The sequence below is a fragment of the Pteronotus mesoamericanus genome, unplaced genomic scaffold, assembly GCF_021234165.1.
Source record: "Pteronotus mesoamericanus isolate MK-2021 breed Mesoamerican mustached bat unplaced genomic scaffold, CSHL_Meso_final contig_53, whole genome shotgun sequence".
Lineage (NCBI taxonomy): Eukaryota > Metazoa > Chordata > Mammalia > Chiroptera > Mormoopidae > Pteronotus > Pteronotus mesoamericanus.
The window spans coordinates 2946523-2965268 of record NW_026555195.1 but is presented as its reverse complement, the minus strand read 5'-3'; the positions used below and the strand labels follow the sequence as shown (position 1 = coordinate 2965268).

The 18746-nt window shown below is 45.2% G+C and overlaps 2 protein-coding genes across 3 annotated transcripts in view; both read left to right on the top strand.

Moving 5' to 3' along the window:
- PRDM10 (PR/SET domain 10) overlaps window positions 1-15035 on the top strand; it is an 83532-nt gene extending 68497 nt beyond the window's left edge. Inside the window, exons 18-22 of the mRNA XM_054579455.1 lie at window positions 2837-3007; window positions 4534-4674; window positions 6918-7086; window positions 9890-9993; window positions 12024-15035. Of these exons, the coding sequence (XP_054435430.1) occupies window positions 2837-3007; window positions 4534-4674; window positions 6918-7086; window positions 9890-9993; window positions 12024-12224 (786 nt within the window). The 3' untranslated portion in view covers window positions 12225-15035. The remainder of the gene's footprint in view (window positions 1-2836; window positions 3008-4533; window positions 4675-6917; window positions 7087-9889; window positions 9994-12023) is intronic.
- Window positions 15036-16510: 1475 nt separating this feature from the next.
- Window positions 16511-18746, top strand: part of NFRKB (nuclear factor related to kappaB binding protein) — a 34716-nt gene continuing 32480 nt past the window's right edge. For both annotated transcript variants that reach the window (XM_054579453.1, XM_054579452.1), the window contains exons 1-2: window positions 16511-16589; window positions 17559-17693. The gene's annotated coding sequence lies outside the window, so the exon portion shown is untranslated. The remainder of the gene's footprint in view (window positions 16590-17558; window positions 17694-18746) is intronic.

The following is an 18746-nucleotide window of genomic DNA, read 5'->3' as shown; positions in this document are numbered from 1 at the left end:
CCCTTTGTGCTTATGATGCTTATGACTGGGTCTCCTCTGTGAAACGGGTAGCGCGAAATTTTCAGTGCTGGTCAAGATGGCAGCATAGGCAGACATGGCTCACCTCTTCACACAACCACACCAATATTATAACTAAAATACAGGACAACGATCACTCAGAACCATCAGAAATCAAATCGCATGGAAGTCTGACAACTACGGAATTAAAGGAATCACATCTACCCAGACTGGTAGGAGGGGTGCGGACGTGGAATGGGCTTCCCCACATGTGGTGGATAAAAATTCAGGAGGGGTATCTTTGGAGCGAGGCGTCCCAGCCCCACACCAGGCCGCCCAGCCTAGGGTTCCAGCGCCTGGAAGATAAGTCTCTGTAACTTCTGGCTGCAAAAACCAGGAGGGATTGAGTCAGTGGAAGAAACCGCTGGAGCCCCAAGCAGTTCCTTTCAAAGAAACCATACATGGACTCACCAACTCAGACTCGCTCCCTCTGAGCTCCAGCACCAGGATAGCAGCTTGAAAGGCACCGTACTGGCATGTAGGGAGAAACTGAAGTGTCTGGCATCAAGGTGAGCAGAGGCCATTGTCCGTTTTCTAAACCCTTCACCCACAGAGCCAGTAATCTTGTGCCATATCTGAGACTCCATCAACTGGGCTAACACTGTTTGACCCACTTTGGAGATCCCAAGACTCTCTGTCCCTCACAACTTATGGGCCCACACAAGCTGTTTTTACATATGAATGGTCTTGGCTGATGCTTCACAACTTCCTAAATCCTCTCAAACAAGCAACAGCTGGCCTCACTGAGCTCCAGGCTGGGCATTAGCAGCAGCCAGCCTAGATTCACAGCTTGGCTTTGCCTGGGAATCTCCAAGTCCAGCACAAGAAGCAGCCATCTCAGATTGCTTTATAGCTCAGGCAGGGTGGCCCTGGGCAAAACACAGGTGGGGGCCGACCTTGGCCTGCACCACCTGGGAAACAGCCAGAGTCAGCGTACCCAGCGGACAGCTACAGACCACGTCAGAGCACCACCACCTGCCCCTGCACAGCTGATCCTCCGTGGAGGGCAGAGGTTGGTGGTCAGTGGTCACAGCCAGTCCTTGCGGCTGATTGGCCTGGGTAAAGCCTCCCATTGATCTGCCAGCAGCAACCAAGGCTCAACTACAAGAGGAGGGTGTACTCAGCCCACACGAAGGGCGCACCTCAAGCACTCAGCCTGGGTGACAGGGGAGGCTGTGACAGTGGACCCTGCAGGACACCTAGTACATTAGGCCACGCTGCCAAGACAGGGAGTCAGAGCAGCTCTACCTAATACTTAGAAACAAATACAGGGAGGCTGCCACAATGAGGAGACAAAGGGATATGGCACAAATGAAGGAACAGACCAAAACTCCAGAAAAAGAGCAAAACAAAATGAAGATAAGCAATCTGTCAGATGCAGAGTTCAAAACACTGGTTATAGGGATGCTCAAGGAACTTAGTGAAGACCTCAGCAGCATAAAAAGATCCAATCAGAAATGAAGGATACACTAATTGTAATAAAGAACAATTTATAGGGAAACAACAGTATAGTGGATGAAGCCAAGAATCAAATCAATGATTGGGAACATAAGGAAGCAAAAAACAACCAATCAGAACAAGAAGAAAAAAGAATAAAAAAAAAATGAGGGTAGTATAAGCAGCCTCTGGGACAACTTCAAGAGGTTCAACAGTCACCTCATAGAGATACCAGAAGGAGAAGAGAAAGAGCAAGAAATTGGAAATCTATTAGAAAAAATAATGAAAGACAACTTCCCTAATGTGATGAAGGGAATAGAGAAGCACAGAGAGTCCCAAACAAGATGGATGTAAAGAGGCCACTCCAAGACACATCAAAATCAAAATGCCACAGGTTAAAGATAAAGAGAGAATCCTAAAAGCAGCAAGAGAAAAGCAGTTAGTTATCTACAGGGGAGTTCCCATAAGACTGCCAGCTGATTTCTCAAGAGAAACTTTGCAAGCTGGAAAGGACTGGCAAGAAATATTCATAGTCATGAAAAGAGGGACCTACAGCCAAGATTGCTCTACCCAGCAAAGATATCATTTAGAATCAAAGGGCAGATAAAGAGCTTCCCAGACAAAAAACTAAAGGAGCTCATCATCACCAAACTGTTATTATTTGCGATGTTCAAGGGACTTATTTCAGAAAAAGGAAATCCAAAGTATGAGCAATAAAATGGCAAAAAAATACAAATCTATCAACAATTGAATCTAAAAAACAAACTAAACAAACTAAGCAAACAAGAACAAAGACAGAATCATGGATGTGTAGAGTGTTTTGATGGTTGCCAGATGGGAGGGGGTGTGGGGGGATGGGTGAAGAAGGGAGGGGAGTAAGAAGTACAAATAGGTAGTTACAGAATAGCCACAGGGATGTAAAGTACAGTACAGGAAATGGAGTGGCCAAAGAATTCATACCCATGACCCATGGACATGAACAATGGTGGGGGACTGCCTGAGGGAATGGGGGATGCTGGGTGGGGGGGGCAAAAAGGTAAAAATCAGGACAACTGTAATAGCATAATCAATAAAATATAATTAAGAAAAGGAATTTTCAGTGCTGCTCATTGGCTGCAAGATTGCTGGACCCTTGAGGCTACCTCTGTGGGGCCTGACACAGACAGAGAGAGAGATACAGAGGTAATCTTCCAACGTTGTCTTAACATGGGAATTTTTTCCATCTGAGTTCAGGGCTAATTGTGAGCTCCATGGTCCACCAGTGATACACATCAAATTGTTGTAGGATTTAAGAGCGCCGAAGTACTGTTATCAACTAATGTGTTTTGTATGACTTTTGTAGACAACCGACCTGCTGACTCAAGCCATGACCGAACTGTCCCAGACCTTAACAACAGATTACCGAACGCCGCAAGGGGACTACCAGAGGATTCAGTACATCCCTGTGTCACAGTCCACACCGAGCCTGCAGCAGTCTCAGCACATACAGCTTCAAGTGGTGCAAGTGGCCCCGGTACTGTACTGCATTTATTTCCCTTTACCTGCACAAATGCCATGTTGTCATCAGCGAGTATGGCACTGAGGCTAACAAAAGCACCCGGTTCTCAGAGCCAGCGTGGGACCTTCCGTACAGTACAGTGTGCTTCTGCATGTAAATTCCAGGTCTAAGGCATTGTACAAGTTCCCCTCCGCAGGCTCTGAAGGGCTCTGGACTTGGCAGCGTCGGAGATCTCTACCTAGAGTAGTCCCGAGAGCTCAGGCTGCGGGACGCACTGTCAGCCTGCTGCTTCGGGCCGGCGACAGTGCAGGCTCTGAGCCTCTCCCGAGTCCTTACCCTTGGCCGCCCGGGCTCGTTGCGTGGTGAGGAGCCAGTGGGCTAAGCCCCCACCTAGGCATCCAATGACTCATATCAGAGGGAGGTTGTAAAGAATCGTTTTGATCCAATCTTGGAATATCAGTCAGTACCTTCTTAGTATAGACCAGCGATTTTCAGCCGGTGGGCCACAAGAACTTTTAAAACATGCAATACCTGGCCATTTAGTCATGGGCACTGACCTCTTTTCCCTGAAATTGTCAAATAAAAAAATGACAGCAGCCATGCAACACCAGCCATCTGGTGTGAACAAATCAAAATTACACCTATATTTTGTCAGATTGGCCCCCAAAAAATATTTGTTTTGGTGTGCTGCAAATTTTGGTCATGAGTTTACGTGTGCTGTGAGATGAGAAGGCTGAGAATCGCGGTCTGGATGGACAGCTGTGTTCCTTCTGCCAGGTAATTAGTAGCTCACTCTTGCTGACCAGGGACCTGGAGGAAGGAGCCCTCCCAGAACTCGGTTTCATTTAATTATGCCGAGCAAGTGTTGTCCAGGCACAACTGAACAAAGTTGTTGTTTTGAAATAATTTGGTCTCTGAAAACTGGGCACTGCCACCAGAGCAAGAAATTGGAAGTTGCCACGGCTACTACCTGTTCTTTATCTTGCCTTTCTTGTGGGAGGGCTCTTAATTTTAGGCTCAGGGAGAATCTGTGACTCCCTGCGCTTGCCCATGGAATATGACGCATGTGCACATTGTTCTGGGGAAAGGGTTCATTCTTCAGCCAGAATTTCCAAGGTGTCTGGGATACATAAGAGGTTAGGAACCCCTGTCCCAGTGGTTTAAGAGTGACGGGCTGAAAGCAAATTCTCTTCTTTGATCTCTTCTAACTCCTAATTTAATTGAAATTTAAGGAAAAAAGATTTTCCATTCCTGGGAACTTCTCATCCAGCTTATTACTAAGAGCTGTATTTCTTTTTGTTCCTTCTACTTCAGAATTTAATAGTTTTATGGCTTATGTTTTATAAGCTAAATTTTAAAAATTGTCTTTTTCTCCCATGTTTACCTGCTTGGCTTAGGGGTGAGTTCTCTGGGAGAAAGCATTGGATCTGAAGTTCTATCTATTCTTATATTTCGGTCGAAATACTGGTTTAGCTGCATTTTTTCTCTGGAAAGATTTCCCTTAACCGCCATCAGCATGTGTTTGTTCTTCCTCCCTCCAGGCCACGTCCCCTCACCAGTCCCAGCAGTCCACCGTGGACGTGGGCCAGCTCCACGACCCTCAGACCTACACCCAGCACGCCATCCAGGTGCAGCACATCCAGGTCACGGAGCCTGCTGCCGCCGCGGCGGCCCCCTCCCAGGTGCGTGGCTCTCTAGGCTGGTCACAGTTACTGTGGCCTCTGATGAAGAGTTAATGAGGGAAGAGATGTTATCTTCAGACTTAGTCTCCTTGACTGTTGAAATGATGTTGCTCTTTTGGACCTTCATTTTTATATTGGTGTTATTGACATACATTATGTGAGTAGCTTCTGTACACACGGAGCCGTGAGGTAGGATATCCTAGAGACAGCATGGTCTTTGCTTCCTTTCCTGAATGACTGGATAGTAGCATCCAGTGGCTAAGGTGTTTGTATAATTTTGGAACAGTGACTGTGAGGAGTGTTGTTTGTATGACTGATTCTATTATTAAGATAGCATAGCTAGATGCATTGAAAAAAAGTATTAAACTCTATTTATTTGCATGAAACTTTTCTAGGTCTTGTCCTCAAAGACCTTAGAGCCTAAGCAGGGAGACGGCACACGTGTGCAAGTAAGGGGATGTGAAGTGAAGGGGTCTGTACCGCAGAGGGTGCTTGTAGGCCCGCCCCAGGCGGTCGCAGGATCCAGGGTGACGGTGCCGGTGACGACCTGCGTGCCGTGTGTTTGCATACTTAAAGGTCTTGAATCAAGCTAACCAACCATTAACTAAAATACGTTCTACCTTTCTTATAATGACGAAATTGGGAAATATATGTAAAGTAATGACTGATACCTAATAACATGATACATGAATGGTACCAATTCAAATTTAATTGTATTTCCTGCCAAACACCATGGATGGCGCTAGCAGCTGCCAGCTCTCGCAGGAAGGAGCTGGGAGGAAGGCTTTCGCCCTCTTTTGCCAGGTCTGCCCCCTTCCAGTTGCTGGGGAAATGCAGGGGGCACACATGCGCACTCTCCGCTTTCCTGTTTATTGGGGGAGGGCACGGGTGGTAGAGGGGGAGCCGCGCTGCTGGCCACCCAACCACCCGGCTTCCTCTCCCGGTGTGAGGTTTCTCGTTCCTTCTCCCAGCGCAGGCCGCCTCCCTCCTAGGGGCCCCGGGTTTCCCACCCCTCCTAGTGTTACACTGTTAAGTCTCTCAAAGAAATGCGAGGCTCGAGGGCCAGGAGGCGCCCCTCAGAGTTCCTTGCCAGACCACGGCGGCACAGGGGCCACCTTCCCCAGGACTGTCCCTGCTTCTTCTCACCCAGGCTCTGCCCTGCACCTCACAGGCCCCGTGTACCCACATGGACACCCTGACCCACATGTCAGCTGTGTCCACCCCCCTGCGAATGGCCACCCCACGCTGCCCTGAGGTCTCAGGGCCCGTAGAGGAGCCCTCGCCCCGAAGCCAGGGCCCCTGCAGGAGGACAGACCCCAGGGGGAGGCCTGTAAAGGCTTGAAGTGGGTGCAGGGCCATTTCTACAGGGAATGGGGGCTCTGGTCCCCAAAGCGAGGCCTGGAGGGGGGCACACCTTCCAGGTGGGCAGGTTCACTCGGCCTCACAGGAGGAGGAGATCCATCCCCGCAGGGGCCCTCTTCCCGGGGGAGCGATAGGGGACAGGGATGTGGGGACGAGTCCTGGGAGTTCAGAAGGCTACGGTCAGCAGGGAACCCAGGACGATTTTGTAGAAGCGGCGTTTGAGTCAGGTCTGGAAGGAGAGGAATGATTTTGACATGGTCGTTGGGGAAGGCATTATCGTTTGAGTGGAGAGACAGATGGGAAATTGTAGTGTATTTATAGAAGACTGTTTAGGTCAGTAACAGGAAGTGAGGTTGGGGGGAAAGGCTGGAAAGCTAGTAGGGCCCCGGAGTGCGGCGGGTTTGAACGTCAGACCGCGGCCTCGGCCCCTCTCCGGGCAACAGGTGCAGGCTCTGGGCCGGGTGCCCGCGTGGCCCCGGGTTTCTCTCCACCAACTCTGGGGGGCCATCCGGTGCACGCGATGGAGTTCAGGACTCCGTCTGTGTTACCGATTAGCTTTGTGGCAGAGGCAAGTTATTGAGCTCCTCAGTTCTCTTCACTTCATGTCATACAGGTAATTGTCTTTTCATTCATTTAACTTCTGATAAGCCTACTGAAGCTAATTTTTTGGCTACTCCTGGAGATCATCCTTTGAAAACTAAGTAGCATTTTATTGTTGTGATGACTTCTCATTAATTCTATTTGTATTTAAAATATTATCATTGTAGCAGCGGTACTTTGAATATTGTAATTCACTTTACTTATTTTTCTTCAGCTACTTGTGAGTCTTACCCCTACTGGGCGTTCATAAGTTTCTCCTCTTGCTTCCTCTTTCTCCGCAGGCCGCTGGGCAGCCTCTGAGCCCCTCGGCCCAGCAGTCTCAGCAGGGGCTCAGCCCCTCCCACATCCAAGGCGCTGCCTCCGCGCAAGGCCAGGCTCTCCAGCAGCAGCAGGGTGCCTCTGTGCAGCACACGTACCTGCCCAACACCTGGAATTCCTTCCGCGGCTACTGTAAGAAATAAGGGGGTGATGCTCCAGGTCGTGGGTGGGGCACCTGCAGCCATAGGCCAACATTTCATCAGCTTTCAAATGGATTTTCTAGATTAAAGTATCATTGACCATTTTTTTTCACTCTGTAATGCATGTGAAATAAATGAGTTTCATGACCGAATTCAAGGTGACATTAGAGAGCCACCCAGTTCGGAGGCGTTAGGGATATTGTTGGAAGAAGTATAGGCAGGTGGTTTAAATAGTAGAATGGATGGATGTAGGATTTGTTGATAATATTGATTCATCTCTTCCACCAATATTTATTGAATGCCTATATATCCATCAGTGTGCTCAATCCCATGTATACAAAAGGCTAACATTCACATTACTAACACTACGCAATGATAATGATAGCCAAGTTTCATCAAGCTCTTACTGTGTGCCAGGAATGTTTCTAAACCACATGTATACACATTCGGTATTTACAACAACCTGTGAGGTAAGTACAATATTTATTTGCATTTTACAGGTAAGGTATTTAGACACAGAGTAACTTGCCTGAGGAACGTAACTTGTAAATGGAGGTTTGGAACCCAGCAGTCTGGCTGCGGGGTTCACACAAAGCCACTCTGCTGGGCTGCCTCTCCTAAGGAGGTGGTCTTTGGCCCAAAAGATTAGTAGCTAGTAAAGAGAGACTTATATAAGTAGTTGCTTTCAAAACCCTGATCAGTGCTACAGAAGCAGTAAAAGGCTGCCTGCTAAGGGTCAGACTAGGTAGCAGTCTTGGGGATGAGCTGAAAAGTGTGAGACCTTTATGACTGAAGACGGGGAAGGAACAGGAGTCGAGGTAGCAGACCTCAGTGGTGGGGACGAGGGGGATAGGGCCTGAGAAGATAGGCAGGCCAGCGGGGACCTTCCCTGCTCTTGGGGGAGGGGGTCCGCCTCTGTTGCGAGTGATATTTGGCTGTTATATGGATTTGGTATGGAATGAGGCTCCAACTCTTCCATTTAGCTATTTTTCCAGTCTGTTCTCTTAAATATTGGTGGGCACACTGAGGGTTGAGTTTAGTTTCCAGTCATGGTAGATACCGGTAGAATCCTGGTAAATAGACAGGCATTTGTACTCAACTGAGTCCCTGTGAAAGAAATGCGGGCTGATGAAGACAGTCATGGGGACAATAGCGTGAGCTAGCGTTCTAGCCTGAAGAAAAGACCCTAGAACTGAGATGTTTTTATGAGGAAAAAAGTTTAGAATATACAAAAACAGAAGAGTGTAATGGATGCCCCTGGACCCATTCATTATCGAGCTTCAACAGTTACCAGCTCAAGGCCAATTGGGTCTCCTCTGAACCCTCCCCCCGCCCCCGTCATTCTCTCCCAGTTCCCCAGCTAGACAATTCTCCGTATCACTTCACCCATAAATATTTTAGTAGGTACCTCTGAAACCAAAGGAATAAACACACACACATGCCCCCCCCCCAGTACTCTCTGGGTTCCAAATAAGCGCCAAACATTGCAGTTGATTATGTCTTTTGAGTTGCAATATGTGTGTTGAAGAAACTCGGTTATTTGTCCTGGAGGGTTTTACACATTCCCACATTTCTCAAAATCCCATGTGCACGTTGCTGTTGGCGTCCCTGTATTATCGTTTAAGATGCTTTCTTCTGTCCCCTTTACTGCCTGTAGGCCAGCAATTCGATCTAGAGGCTCAGTCGGGATCAGGTTCAGTTTCTCCCTGACACTTCGCAGCTGGTGGTGTGTCCTTCCCTCAGGAGGCACACAGTGTTTGGTTGTCTCTTTTTTCCTTTGGTCCGCTATTTCTTTAGGGATTGCAAAGTTGTCATAGTCAACTGGTTCTGTTGTGCTTATACTTTAATTAGCCGGGAAGCTTCACTGAAGAACACGATTTTACCTTAATGACCAGGTTACTCTGACTTTCAGTTTGTACAGGAATGGCAGGATAAATGCTTTAAATACCTGGCTCCTCTCCTTTCTTTACCCATTTTCAAAATCATGAATTTTTCCTAGTATTATCCAAGTGACCAGCGAGGCTGTCTGTCTGTGTATCTTAGTCTCGTCACGTACACACGAATTTCAGCGCATCTGGCGTGTTTCAGACCACTGCAGTGGCTATCCTCAATGATGCTCAGCTTATCTCATCTTTGGCTAATGGGGCCATCTTTGGATTCGCTTCTGTATTTTTTCTACATGACCTCGTAGTCTTTTATAGCATCTTGCGTGCTGGTGTGACACCATGTTCTAGGTTCATATTCTATGGTTTCTGCCCCAGGTCTGCAATCAGCCATTTTCCCAGGAAGCTCTGGTCCCTTGTAGTAGAAAAATATTATTTAGATACTCAACTGGGTGCTTTGGTGAACTTTGTTTTTAATTTGCTTAATAAGACTGGTAGTGAAATAAAACTCAAGTTAGGTCAATTTGTGATTGCTAGGCAATAATGGATACATTGTGCCACTAGTTCAAATGTGAATATAAAAGATAAAAATATTAAGCTAACAGGTAAGTTTTTGTATCTTACTTCAAGGTTTTAGAACATTGTTGCATATTTGTCTTTATGGATATTCAGAAGCCACCTTTGAGGGAGATGAATGAATTATTTTTGATATTGGGTAACTCTCTACTAACCTCATGTGGTCAGTTCTTCCCAGAGATGCTTTCATTACATCAAGAAGTCACAGTCACAGCATCGTAAGACCCTCCCAGCAAACAAATCCACGAGGGCGTCTCTGTGGGGAATGTGGCCACTGGTCTCCACCTTGTATTAAAACCTGAGACCACTGACATATGGATATTTCCTGTTTTTCAGCATCTGAAATTCAAATGATGACACTTCCCCCGGGACAGTTTGTGATTACCGACAGTGGTGTGGCCACGCCTGTCACCACTGGCCAGGTGAAGGCGGTCACCCCGGTAAGCTGGGCTGCTCGCGAGGGCTTTCCTGTCCACCCCGTTGCCCCGTCTCCCCGTCCCCTGTCGTCTTCCCAGCTTCCAATGTCTGAGGTAGAAGTACCTCCCCCGTATTCCCATAACAACCTGTGGAGCTGTATGATAACCCTTATCACAGTTTATTTAATTATCAGTTTACTGTCTGTCTTTTCCCCATAGATGATGAATTCCTTGAAAGCTGGGTCATCTTGGTCTTTATCTCCTTATTCTTGGTGCCTTACCCAGGAGGCGGGTTATAGTAAATGCTCGATAAATACCCATCCCATGAAAAACTAGAATGAACCTCCTAGGTCCATTTACATATAGATTCATAATTGATCACCTTTTTATGTGCTTCTCAGAATGTATATAAGTCTTCATTACTGTTGGTTATCAACTTGGGTGGGAAAGAATGGCATAATCCATCTGTGAGGGGGCTCTTTTAAACTATTTTAAACAATTCAGCCATCCCAAGGTGGAAAACATTACCATAAATTATTTTGTGATATGTTGGTTAGGCAGGTCAATGGTGATTATAACGGTGACCTCTGTTTTTATCTTCACTGTTTCATTCTGGCCTGCCTCTAAGATATTAGGAGGCCGAGTTATGTAAATTAAAATTTAGAAAAATACTCTTACGTGGATGTGGATATTGGGATGTTCCCAGGGGAAGATTGTTTCCCAAGAGGCCTCAAGGAGTACCAGGGTAGACTGGTGGCCTCAGAAACCTGATTTTCCCCCCCAAGGCATACCAAGAGCTCAGACATTTTTTTAGCATCCCAACTCACATTAACTAGACTTAGGAGCTATGTGTAAATCCAGAATAACACTACTGTCAATGAAAAAAAAAACTAATGTAGAATAGGATGATCAGTGAAATTTTTGCTGTCTGTGGGACCCACTGACTACCATTTTTTGGCCAGGAACTCACTCGGGAACCTATTGACAGCCAAGGATGTTCCCCTCCCCTTGCCGCAATGTACATACACACAAATTTAATGTACATTTTGGGGAGGAATGTCACAGATTCTCAGAAGCCTGGTTATGGACCACCCCGGGGTCCATGTGCCCTAGGTTGAGAACCAGCTCCTCCTGCTGAAGAAAGAGCCACATGGGAAAGCAAACCCTCCTCAGAGTGGTTTGATGAGCCTAAGCCTCTAGACAAATCGAATGGGCATTGGCTTTTTTCCTGGACAGTCCTGGGAGAGGCCAATGCTTGGGTGTTCCATGACGACTTCTTGTTTTCTCAGTCTAGCAGCTAACCAGTCCCCCTTCTGCCCGACACATTTTTTCTTTAAAATGTTAACATAAGGCTATAGGTAGCTGCAGTCTATGAAGATTTCATGATCAGAGGGAAAAGGAGGAGATATAAAGGCAATGTTTATTTTCATACAGCTAAATTTATTCAGTGTGTAAGGGACTTTATTCTAAGATGGTGATTTTCCTATGCTTTTGAGTGTTCAAATGTCTCTTATTTGACAGTAGCATTTGAAAAGTGACTTTGCTTGGCAAAATAAAATTTGGAGCCATTTATTATTACTTTTAATTTTGTTGGTGTTTGAAATTCTGAGGTCTTGACTTCAACTGATCTTGACTACCTGTCTTGGGGGCTCTTCTGCCTCTTTAATGAGACTTCCTTGATCCATTTTATGTTAATCTTAAAATTTAATTGACAGATAGCAATCTTATATGAGGAAGCTCAGTTCTCAGGAGTAGCACAATAGCAAATGCTTCTTTTGCCCTGTAGGTTACCATCGTGGTGCAAATTTCTGTAACGTGACGTTCTCAGCTATATGTTTCGGTAGAACAGCTAAGGTGTTCCCTTAAATTACCTTTGTAGTCACGTACTGTGATTGATCCATTCTCTCTAAAACACTTTGGTAAGGCATCTCCCATAGGTGCCTATTTCAGTTTCCTCTTGTCACACTCCTTTGCCTGTTCCCTGTTTCTGCTCTCTAGACTTCCTGTTCCCCTATGAGCCTCCGGATTTCTAAAGATCTTTCTTTCTGTTCCAGGGTCATTATGTGCTATCAGAGAGTCAACCGGAATTGGAGGACAAGCAAGCTTCTGCCCTCTCTGGGGGAGTCCAGGTTCAGCCCGCTACGCACAGTGACTTGGACCCCCAGGCCACCAGCCAACAGCAGCCCACACAGTACATCATTACGACCACCACCAACGGAAATGGGAGCAGGGAAGTGCATATTGCCAAGCCTTGATTTCCATCCTTGAGCTCAAATCAAGCAGTCACATCATGTCTTTTCTCCTTCATAAACTGGAAAGCTTCTGACACTTAGAACTCTTTTTTAAGATTTATCATTCACTCAAGAGTTTGGAGGTCACAGTTTTGACACTCATACAACTCCTGGGGCTTCTTTTATCACAGTCATCTTTACCAAAATGACTCTTCAAACCCTAGGAGCTCCTGTCACAGAACGGAGATCGTTCAGTGGAAAGGAGATATCACGATGGAGAAACTTTGCCTCGCTCATGAGCTGGTTTTTTTAAACTTTTTTTTTTTTTTAACACATTGATAAGCCTTACTTTTCCTTTGTGGAACTATGAAGTGATGTATTGTGTTTGTACCAAAGGTGGAGAAAGGATGTGACAAGTCCACGGCCACTGGACTTTATTCCAAGCTGTGGCACCAAAGGAGAAGGGGCATTTTATGGGCACGTGTTAGGTCAGAACGGCCTCATCTTTGAGTTTGCAGTGATTTAACAAAGGGAGCCTATTGAATATGGAAAGAACAATGACGAAACAGAGGGTGGCAGGGACGTCCTAAAGGAAAAACTGTCATCTAAAGTTTTCTTATTGCTGATTTAAAAAAACAGACAAACTTGCCTTTTTTTAAAAAAAGAAAAATCATGTCGGGCTATTGGTATTACAGATACTGGTCCTCAGCAGACTAGGCCTGAAAGCCATGTTCTGCTAGATCTTGCTTTACTATTCCACACGGTGGGCTCCCCGGATGAGAAAAGGTCGCTTGATGTCGGCAGAACTTAAACTCCTACAGTAAAGCTTTGCTGCCCATTCTCTGGGGTGGGTGTATAGGAGACGTTGGCGATATCAGTACCAAGTAAAATTACTGAGACAGGATATGTATATATGAAGTACAAAGCACTGAAACCGTGTCCTGCCGGGTCTTGCAGGATCCATTCACCGGTCATTGGTAAACGACGGATTCCTTTCTCTCCCCAGGCGTGCACTCAGTCCTCACTCACGGCGTTCAGTGTATTTTAGAATTTCTAATGCTTTCTTAAAATGAACATTCTTTAAGGTTGGATGGGAAGGTGGCCCTCCTTATCTCTTACCACTTTTACCTTAAACAAACTACAACTCATCTGGACCTTTTGGTATGACCAACTTCACACTTAGCGGAAAAATAACGTGGGGACCATTTATAATATGTTAAGGCAGCAATTTTCAATGCTTTTCATCTCATGGCACACATAAATTAATTACCGAAATTCTGTGGCACAGCACAAAATATACTTTTTGCCAATTTGATAAAAAATAGGTATACTTTTGATTGATTTACCAAAAAAGAAAAGTAATTACCTATCCTTTTTGCTCCAAAGTGACTTTGTAAAAAATTGGGGGCCTATAATTGTATATAAAGATTTCTAGTACCAAGAATTAATCCATCAGATGCAACCTCATTATACAATGTGACCAATAAGCTGCAATTCATTATTATAGGACCTATATGTTTATGGTTCAAGACAGGGCATTTGCACCAAATGGCTACTGTTGTGTTGGCTGTTGTCATTTTTTTATTTGACAACCTAGGGGAAAAAAGATCAGTGTCCTAGACCAAATAGTCAGGTATTGAATGTTTTAAAAATTCTTGTGGAACAACAGTTGAAAATTGCTGCGTTAAGGGATCTGGAAGAAATCCAATCTTTATGAATATTACACTGTTAGTAGGGAAAGGAAAAAAATCTGCCTCAGTGATAGTTTTGCTTATACGTATTCCTTTTTGATAGCTATGAATTCAATGTGGAAAACATTTCCCTCCTTTTTACTGTACATTCCAACTGTTCACATAAAACATTGCAGAGATCAGTATGTATTTTAACAACTGTTTGTGACATACTAACAGATTTTTAGAATAATTACCGGTGGTAGAATTTATCACTCCAGGACAGAAAGACCTAACTTAAATTTCAAATGAAGTAACTAATTTATTTTATTTACATTTCTGGGTAAAAAACTGGTTCTATAAATTAAGGATAGTAGCTTCTTTATGGTAAAGATAACATTTCTGAAGAGTAAACAATTCTATTGAAATAACTTTACTAATGTGTAGATTTCGCACTTTATTTCTGAGACCTCATTCATTTAGTTATCCCTGAAAATTGGGGCCCTAAGAGAAGAGGAGAAAGTTACTTGGGAAATGTGTAGTAACTGAAAATGGACTTTGTATCTTTGGTAACCAATAGGTAATGTCAATGTTGTTGATAGAAAGTATTGACTCTGAATCACAAAATAGAGACTCTGGGGCAACAAGTCCCATATTGTAATGACTGTAAACTACCTAGGGTCCAGTCCAGGAAGACTTGCTAGGTGAAGAATACTAGATTCTCCCAAAGATCCAGTTTAGTGTTTATACCTTAAATCTGGCCCCCTTGGGTCCTTTTTAATTTGAATCAGCAAGGTACCTCCCCTCGCCTCAGGAGTAACATTGATTAAAATAGAAAACTATCACTGAAAGGAATGTTCATTTTATGCCAGTTATTTCAAGTTTTAAAATACACAGAAGGAAACGTGGAAGGACCTCTTTGTTTCTTTCCCATCTAAGTCTGTTTTTCCTTTCTTTCTTTTTGTCCTTATGTGGAATAAGTAAAGACTCTAAAACTAATTGGTATGTTATCAACCAGAGATGTGTTTGGCAGTCAAGCCAAACAACACTGCTTTAAGATCAAGTATTCCTCAGATTTGTCCAAGGGAATAGATTTCCAAAAGGACTTGGATTTGAAGAGATGGCAGGTTATAAGCCATCTGAAGACCCAATTGGGGGAAAAATGTGTGCGGCCAATGTTTATATTGTTTCCTTTTCTTTTAAAGACACATTGGCACTGTAGACTGCAATCAGTGCAGTGTGAAAATTTTGGAGTTACCCATAGATTTAACATTTTTATTGTTTGATTTGTGCCCACATGATAGGCATTTTATCATGAGAAACTCCTGTTACTCTGGAGAAAGCTATTGTTTTGATTTTCAATTGTTTTCTGATTTCCAATTATCCTTTGAAAAACTCTTAGGGCTAAAAGCACTTCATGAGATGCTAAAGCTGACCCACAAGTTGAAAATGTTGACCCTATCCTGTTATTTAAATGTGAACATTTATTGTACATTCAGTGAGTTATAGTGTTAATAGTCTTGTGCTACTCAGCAGGTGTAAAAATTAATAAATATTTTTTTAAATAAACTTCCTTGTTAGTATGTGTGAAGCTATGAGAGCTACTGAGATTTTTTCACTATTAAAACTTACAGTGTTTTGACTTTCTCATTCACTCTGGGCTGGTCAGAGACTCCAGGTGAGAGAATTTCTGGATGATGACTGGATGATGTTCTGCTCATTCACTTGGTGGTTTTTAACTCAAGAACCTACCAACTTTATAACAGGAACTAAGAGCAGGCTTGCAGCCAGCAGGGGAGCAGAGATGGGGCTTTATTTGGAAGCTACTATTTTCCAACAAGGGAAGGACATTTAGGGGGCCCTCAAACTTCCGTGACGTAGGGTGCATACAATCAAGAACGGAGGATGATCTTTGCACAACTGGCGAGAGTCGCTGTGGAGTCTGAAGCCCTTCTGAAAGCCAGTGAATAAGAAAAAAGGGATATAGAGGAATGTATTCAGTTTAATTTAAAATGTATTTCTTCGTTGTATGTACTTTATCGGACATCTAGGGCCCGGGGACCCGAGAGAGAAATGGGGACACGCCGGGGCTTACGCTCAAGTCCGCGTACTCCTCAATGAAACTCGAGAAAGCGCTGTTTGCTCAACTATAAAATGGAACTAATAATGTATAATACTAAAAACAAACCAAGAAAAAAACCCCAACCCCCCCCCCCCCCACACACACACACATACACAGATGTAGTACAAAGATAGCAGAGAGAAAGTGCTTAGGACAGTGCCTAGAGCAGGGGATGCTCTCTGCAAACCTTACCTAATAAAATTGCATTCAGTCACTCGGGATTTGGAGCCTCAGTTCGCGGCGAGGTAAAAACTACCGGCACCGTCTCTAATCTAAACCTGGTGAGACCATCAGACCGATTGCAAATTCCTCTTGCCGCTCGGTACTCCCGGATCGTGCCCCGGGTACCCTTCTTGCCCCGGCCCGCCCCGGCCCGCCCCGGCCCGCCCCGGCCCGCCCCGCCCCGGCCCGCCCCGCCCCGCGCCACTCCAGGCCCCGCCCAGCGCAGTCCCGCCCCCGGCATTTTCTAGGCTCCGCCCTTTCCGTCGTCCGAGCCCGGAGCGTGCACGCACAGAGACGCCATGCGGGAGCGAGCGCGTCCAGGAGCCCGAGGGGCGAGGAACGCAGCGGGCTACGAGACCCGCGCCTGCGGCAGAGGTGAGGGCGGGCCCGAGGCTGCGAAAGGGTTAAGTTGTTGCCGGGAGTGGAGGGAAGGAGCGGCTGAGTCTCCAAGGGTCGCTGGGCCGGTGGGCTCGGGACAGGGTAGCGGGCCTGTGGGAGCTGAGTGGCCCGGGTGGGTGGGGGTTAGGGTTAGGTATGGTGTGGGGGAGGGGCCTGGGGCGCTGAGGTGCAGTCTGGAGGGGCGGGACCCGGGCCTTGGGCTGGGTCGGGGTTGACTGGGGAAGGCTTTGCCGCTGGGGCGCCGGATTTGGAGCCGGGGGTTGCTCCGGAAGGAGCCTAGTGCTTAGCTTCTTTTTGGGGGAGGGTCCCGGAGGAAAGGTCAACTCAGGTACGGAGGAAAGGCCATTGGGAGAGGCCTGCTTGGCCTAGAAAAGCGGTCCAGAAGCCACAAGACTTAGAAAACCTTGGCTTCCGGGGTTCCAACCTTCTGGCAGCTGCCCGCTTTTTGTAGTTGGACAGCCTATTCAGAATAGTAGCAGGGCAAAGGTTACCACTTAAATAAGATTAAATTTAGCGCCACATCTCCCGAGTTGAAGACACTTGTGAGCAAGTTGTGAAACAGGTAGGTGATCCTCCGAAGAGTCAGGTAGAACACTGGCTTTGCAGCTGTGACCCTGTTCTGTGTGAGCTCTTTTAGAAAGACTTTACTCTGAGCATCAGGTTGCTGCTTCATTGTTTTTTTGTTTTCTGTTAAACGCATGTGTCATGTGCTTCTCACCTGCTTCAGTTATTTAGGCACAGGGAATATTCAGGATATTGTGATTCACCATAGCTGAAAGGGGTGAAAGGGGTCAGCTTGGGGACCACAAGCTGACTTGATCAACACTATTCTATCTGTTGGATGGTACATACCTCTGAAATCTCTTCAAGGTAACTTGAAATAATTTAGTGGAGGGTGTGCTTATTTTAGTCGTAATTTTACAGGGTTTTTTTTTTATGTTTGAGAGTTTCAGAATGAGAAGTCATTACATTACTACGTTACATGACCACGTTAAGTCATATAAACCGTCATCCATCTAGAGATAATTCATTGCAGGAATCCAGGATTGGTCCAACTACCCTTCATTGACACCTGGTCAGGTAAGCTCTTGGCCAAAGTCACTGAGACTAGACGAGCAGTTTGGTGTTTGGACTGTTGTCTGTTGTTTCCTTTCCATTTTACCATGCGTGTTAGCCCGTTTAGTAGGAGTAGGAAATAGAGAATGGACTTAGGGTGATTGAGTTTAAGCTCTTATTCCTTTTAGCTTTGTTCAAACCTACGACCTCCGCTTCAGACTGGTTCTAACTGTCAGCTTTATGAAATGGTCTCTGAAATGTTTTCATATGTACTTTTCTAAAGGTAGCCAGCTGTGTTCAGTTATTACAGGAAGGAGAAAAGTAGCATTGCATTTACATGGGTATGAATATGAGATGGACAAGCCAGAGGTGGGTTGGCCACTACTTTACTTGTTGTCATGGCCATGTCTTGGAGCCTCTGGAGTTTATTTGGACTAATAAAGACATATTAAGCTGCTCCCTTCTCACGACTTAAATTGGAATTTTATATATGACATGCTGTGTATAGAGTTAGGAAATGGGTTTGCAGTCAGCCAGACCTGAACTTCAGTCCTTCCTCTGGGATTAGGCAAATTACTTGTCTACTTTGATCCTTGGTTTAATGTCTGTAGAATAGCTACAATAACCCTGTCTTGCACAGTTGTAAGAATTAAATGATATATAAGAAAGCCCTAGCACTTAGTAGGCTTTCATTAAATAACTTATTGTTAGTGGCTGAACTTTTTTATTAGTCTCTGGAGTGTCAGTAGATTTTCTTTTGTGAAAGAACAAAAAATTAATTGCCAAAAAACAGTTAATTGTTAAATTATGTTATAGTGGAGAGACTGTTGGCCTGGGAAGTCTAAATTTCGGACTCTGCCGATCTATTTATCAAGTCTCATTTTGCTTATGTGTAAAATGAAGCTAGAAGGAATTCTATAAATTTGGGAGTTACTGTAGAAGCATTCTTGGTAACGAGAGATCTGATCAGATCTGAAAGTTAAGGTGAATATCCAGAGGGGGAAGGAGGGGGAAGAGCTGCTGAGCTGTCATTAGCGTGTGAGGATAAGGTAGAGGAATAGGTTTGAGATGGAGTAT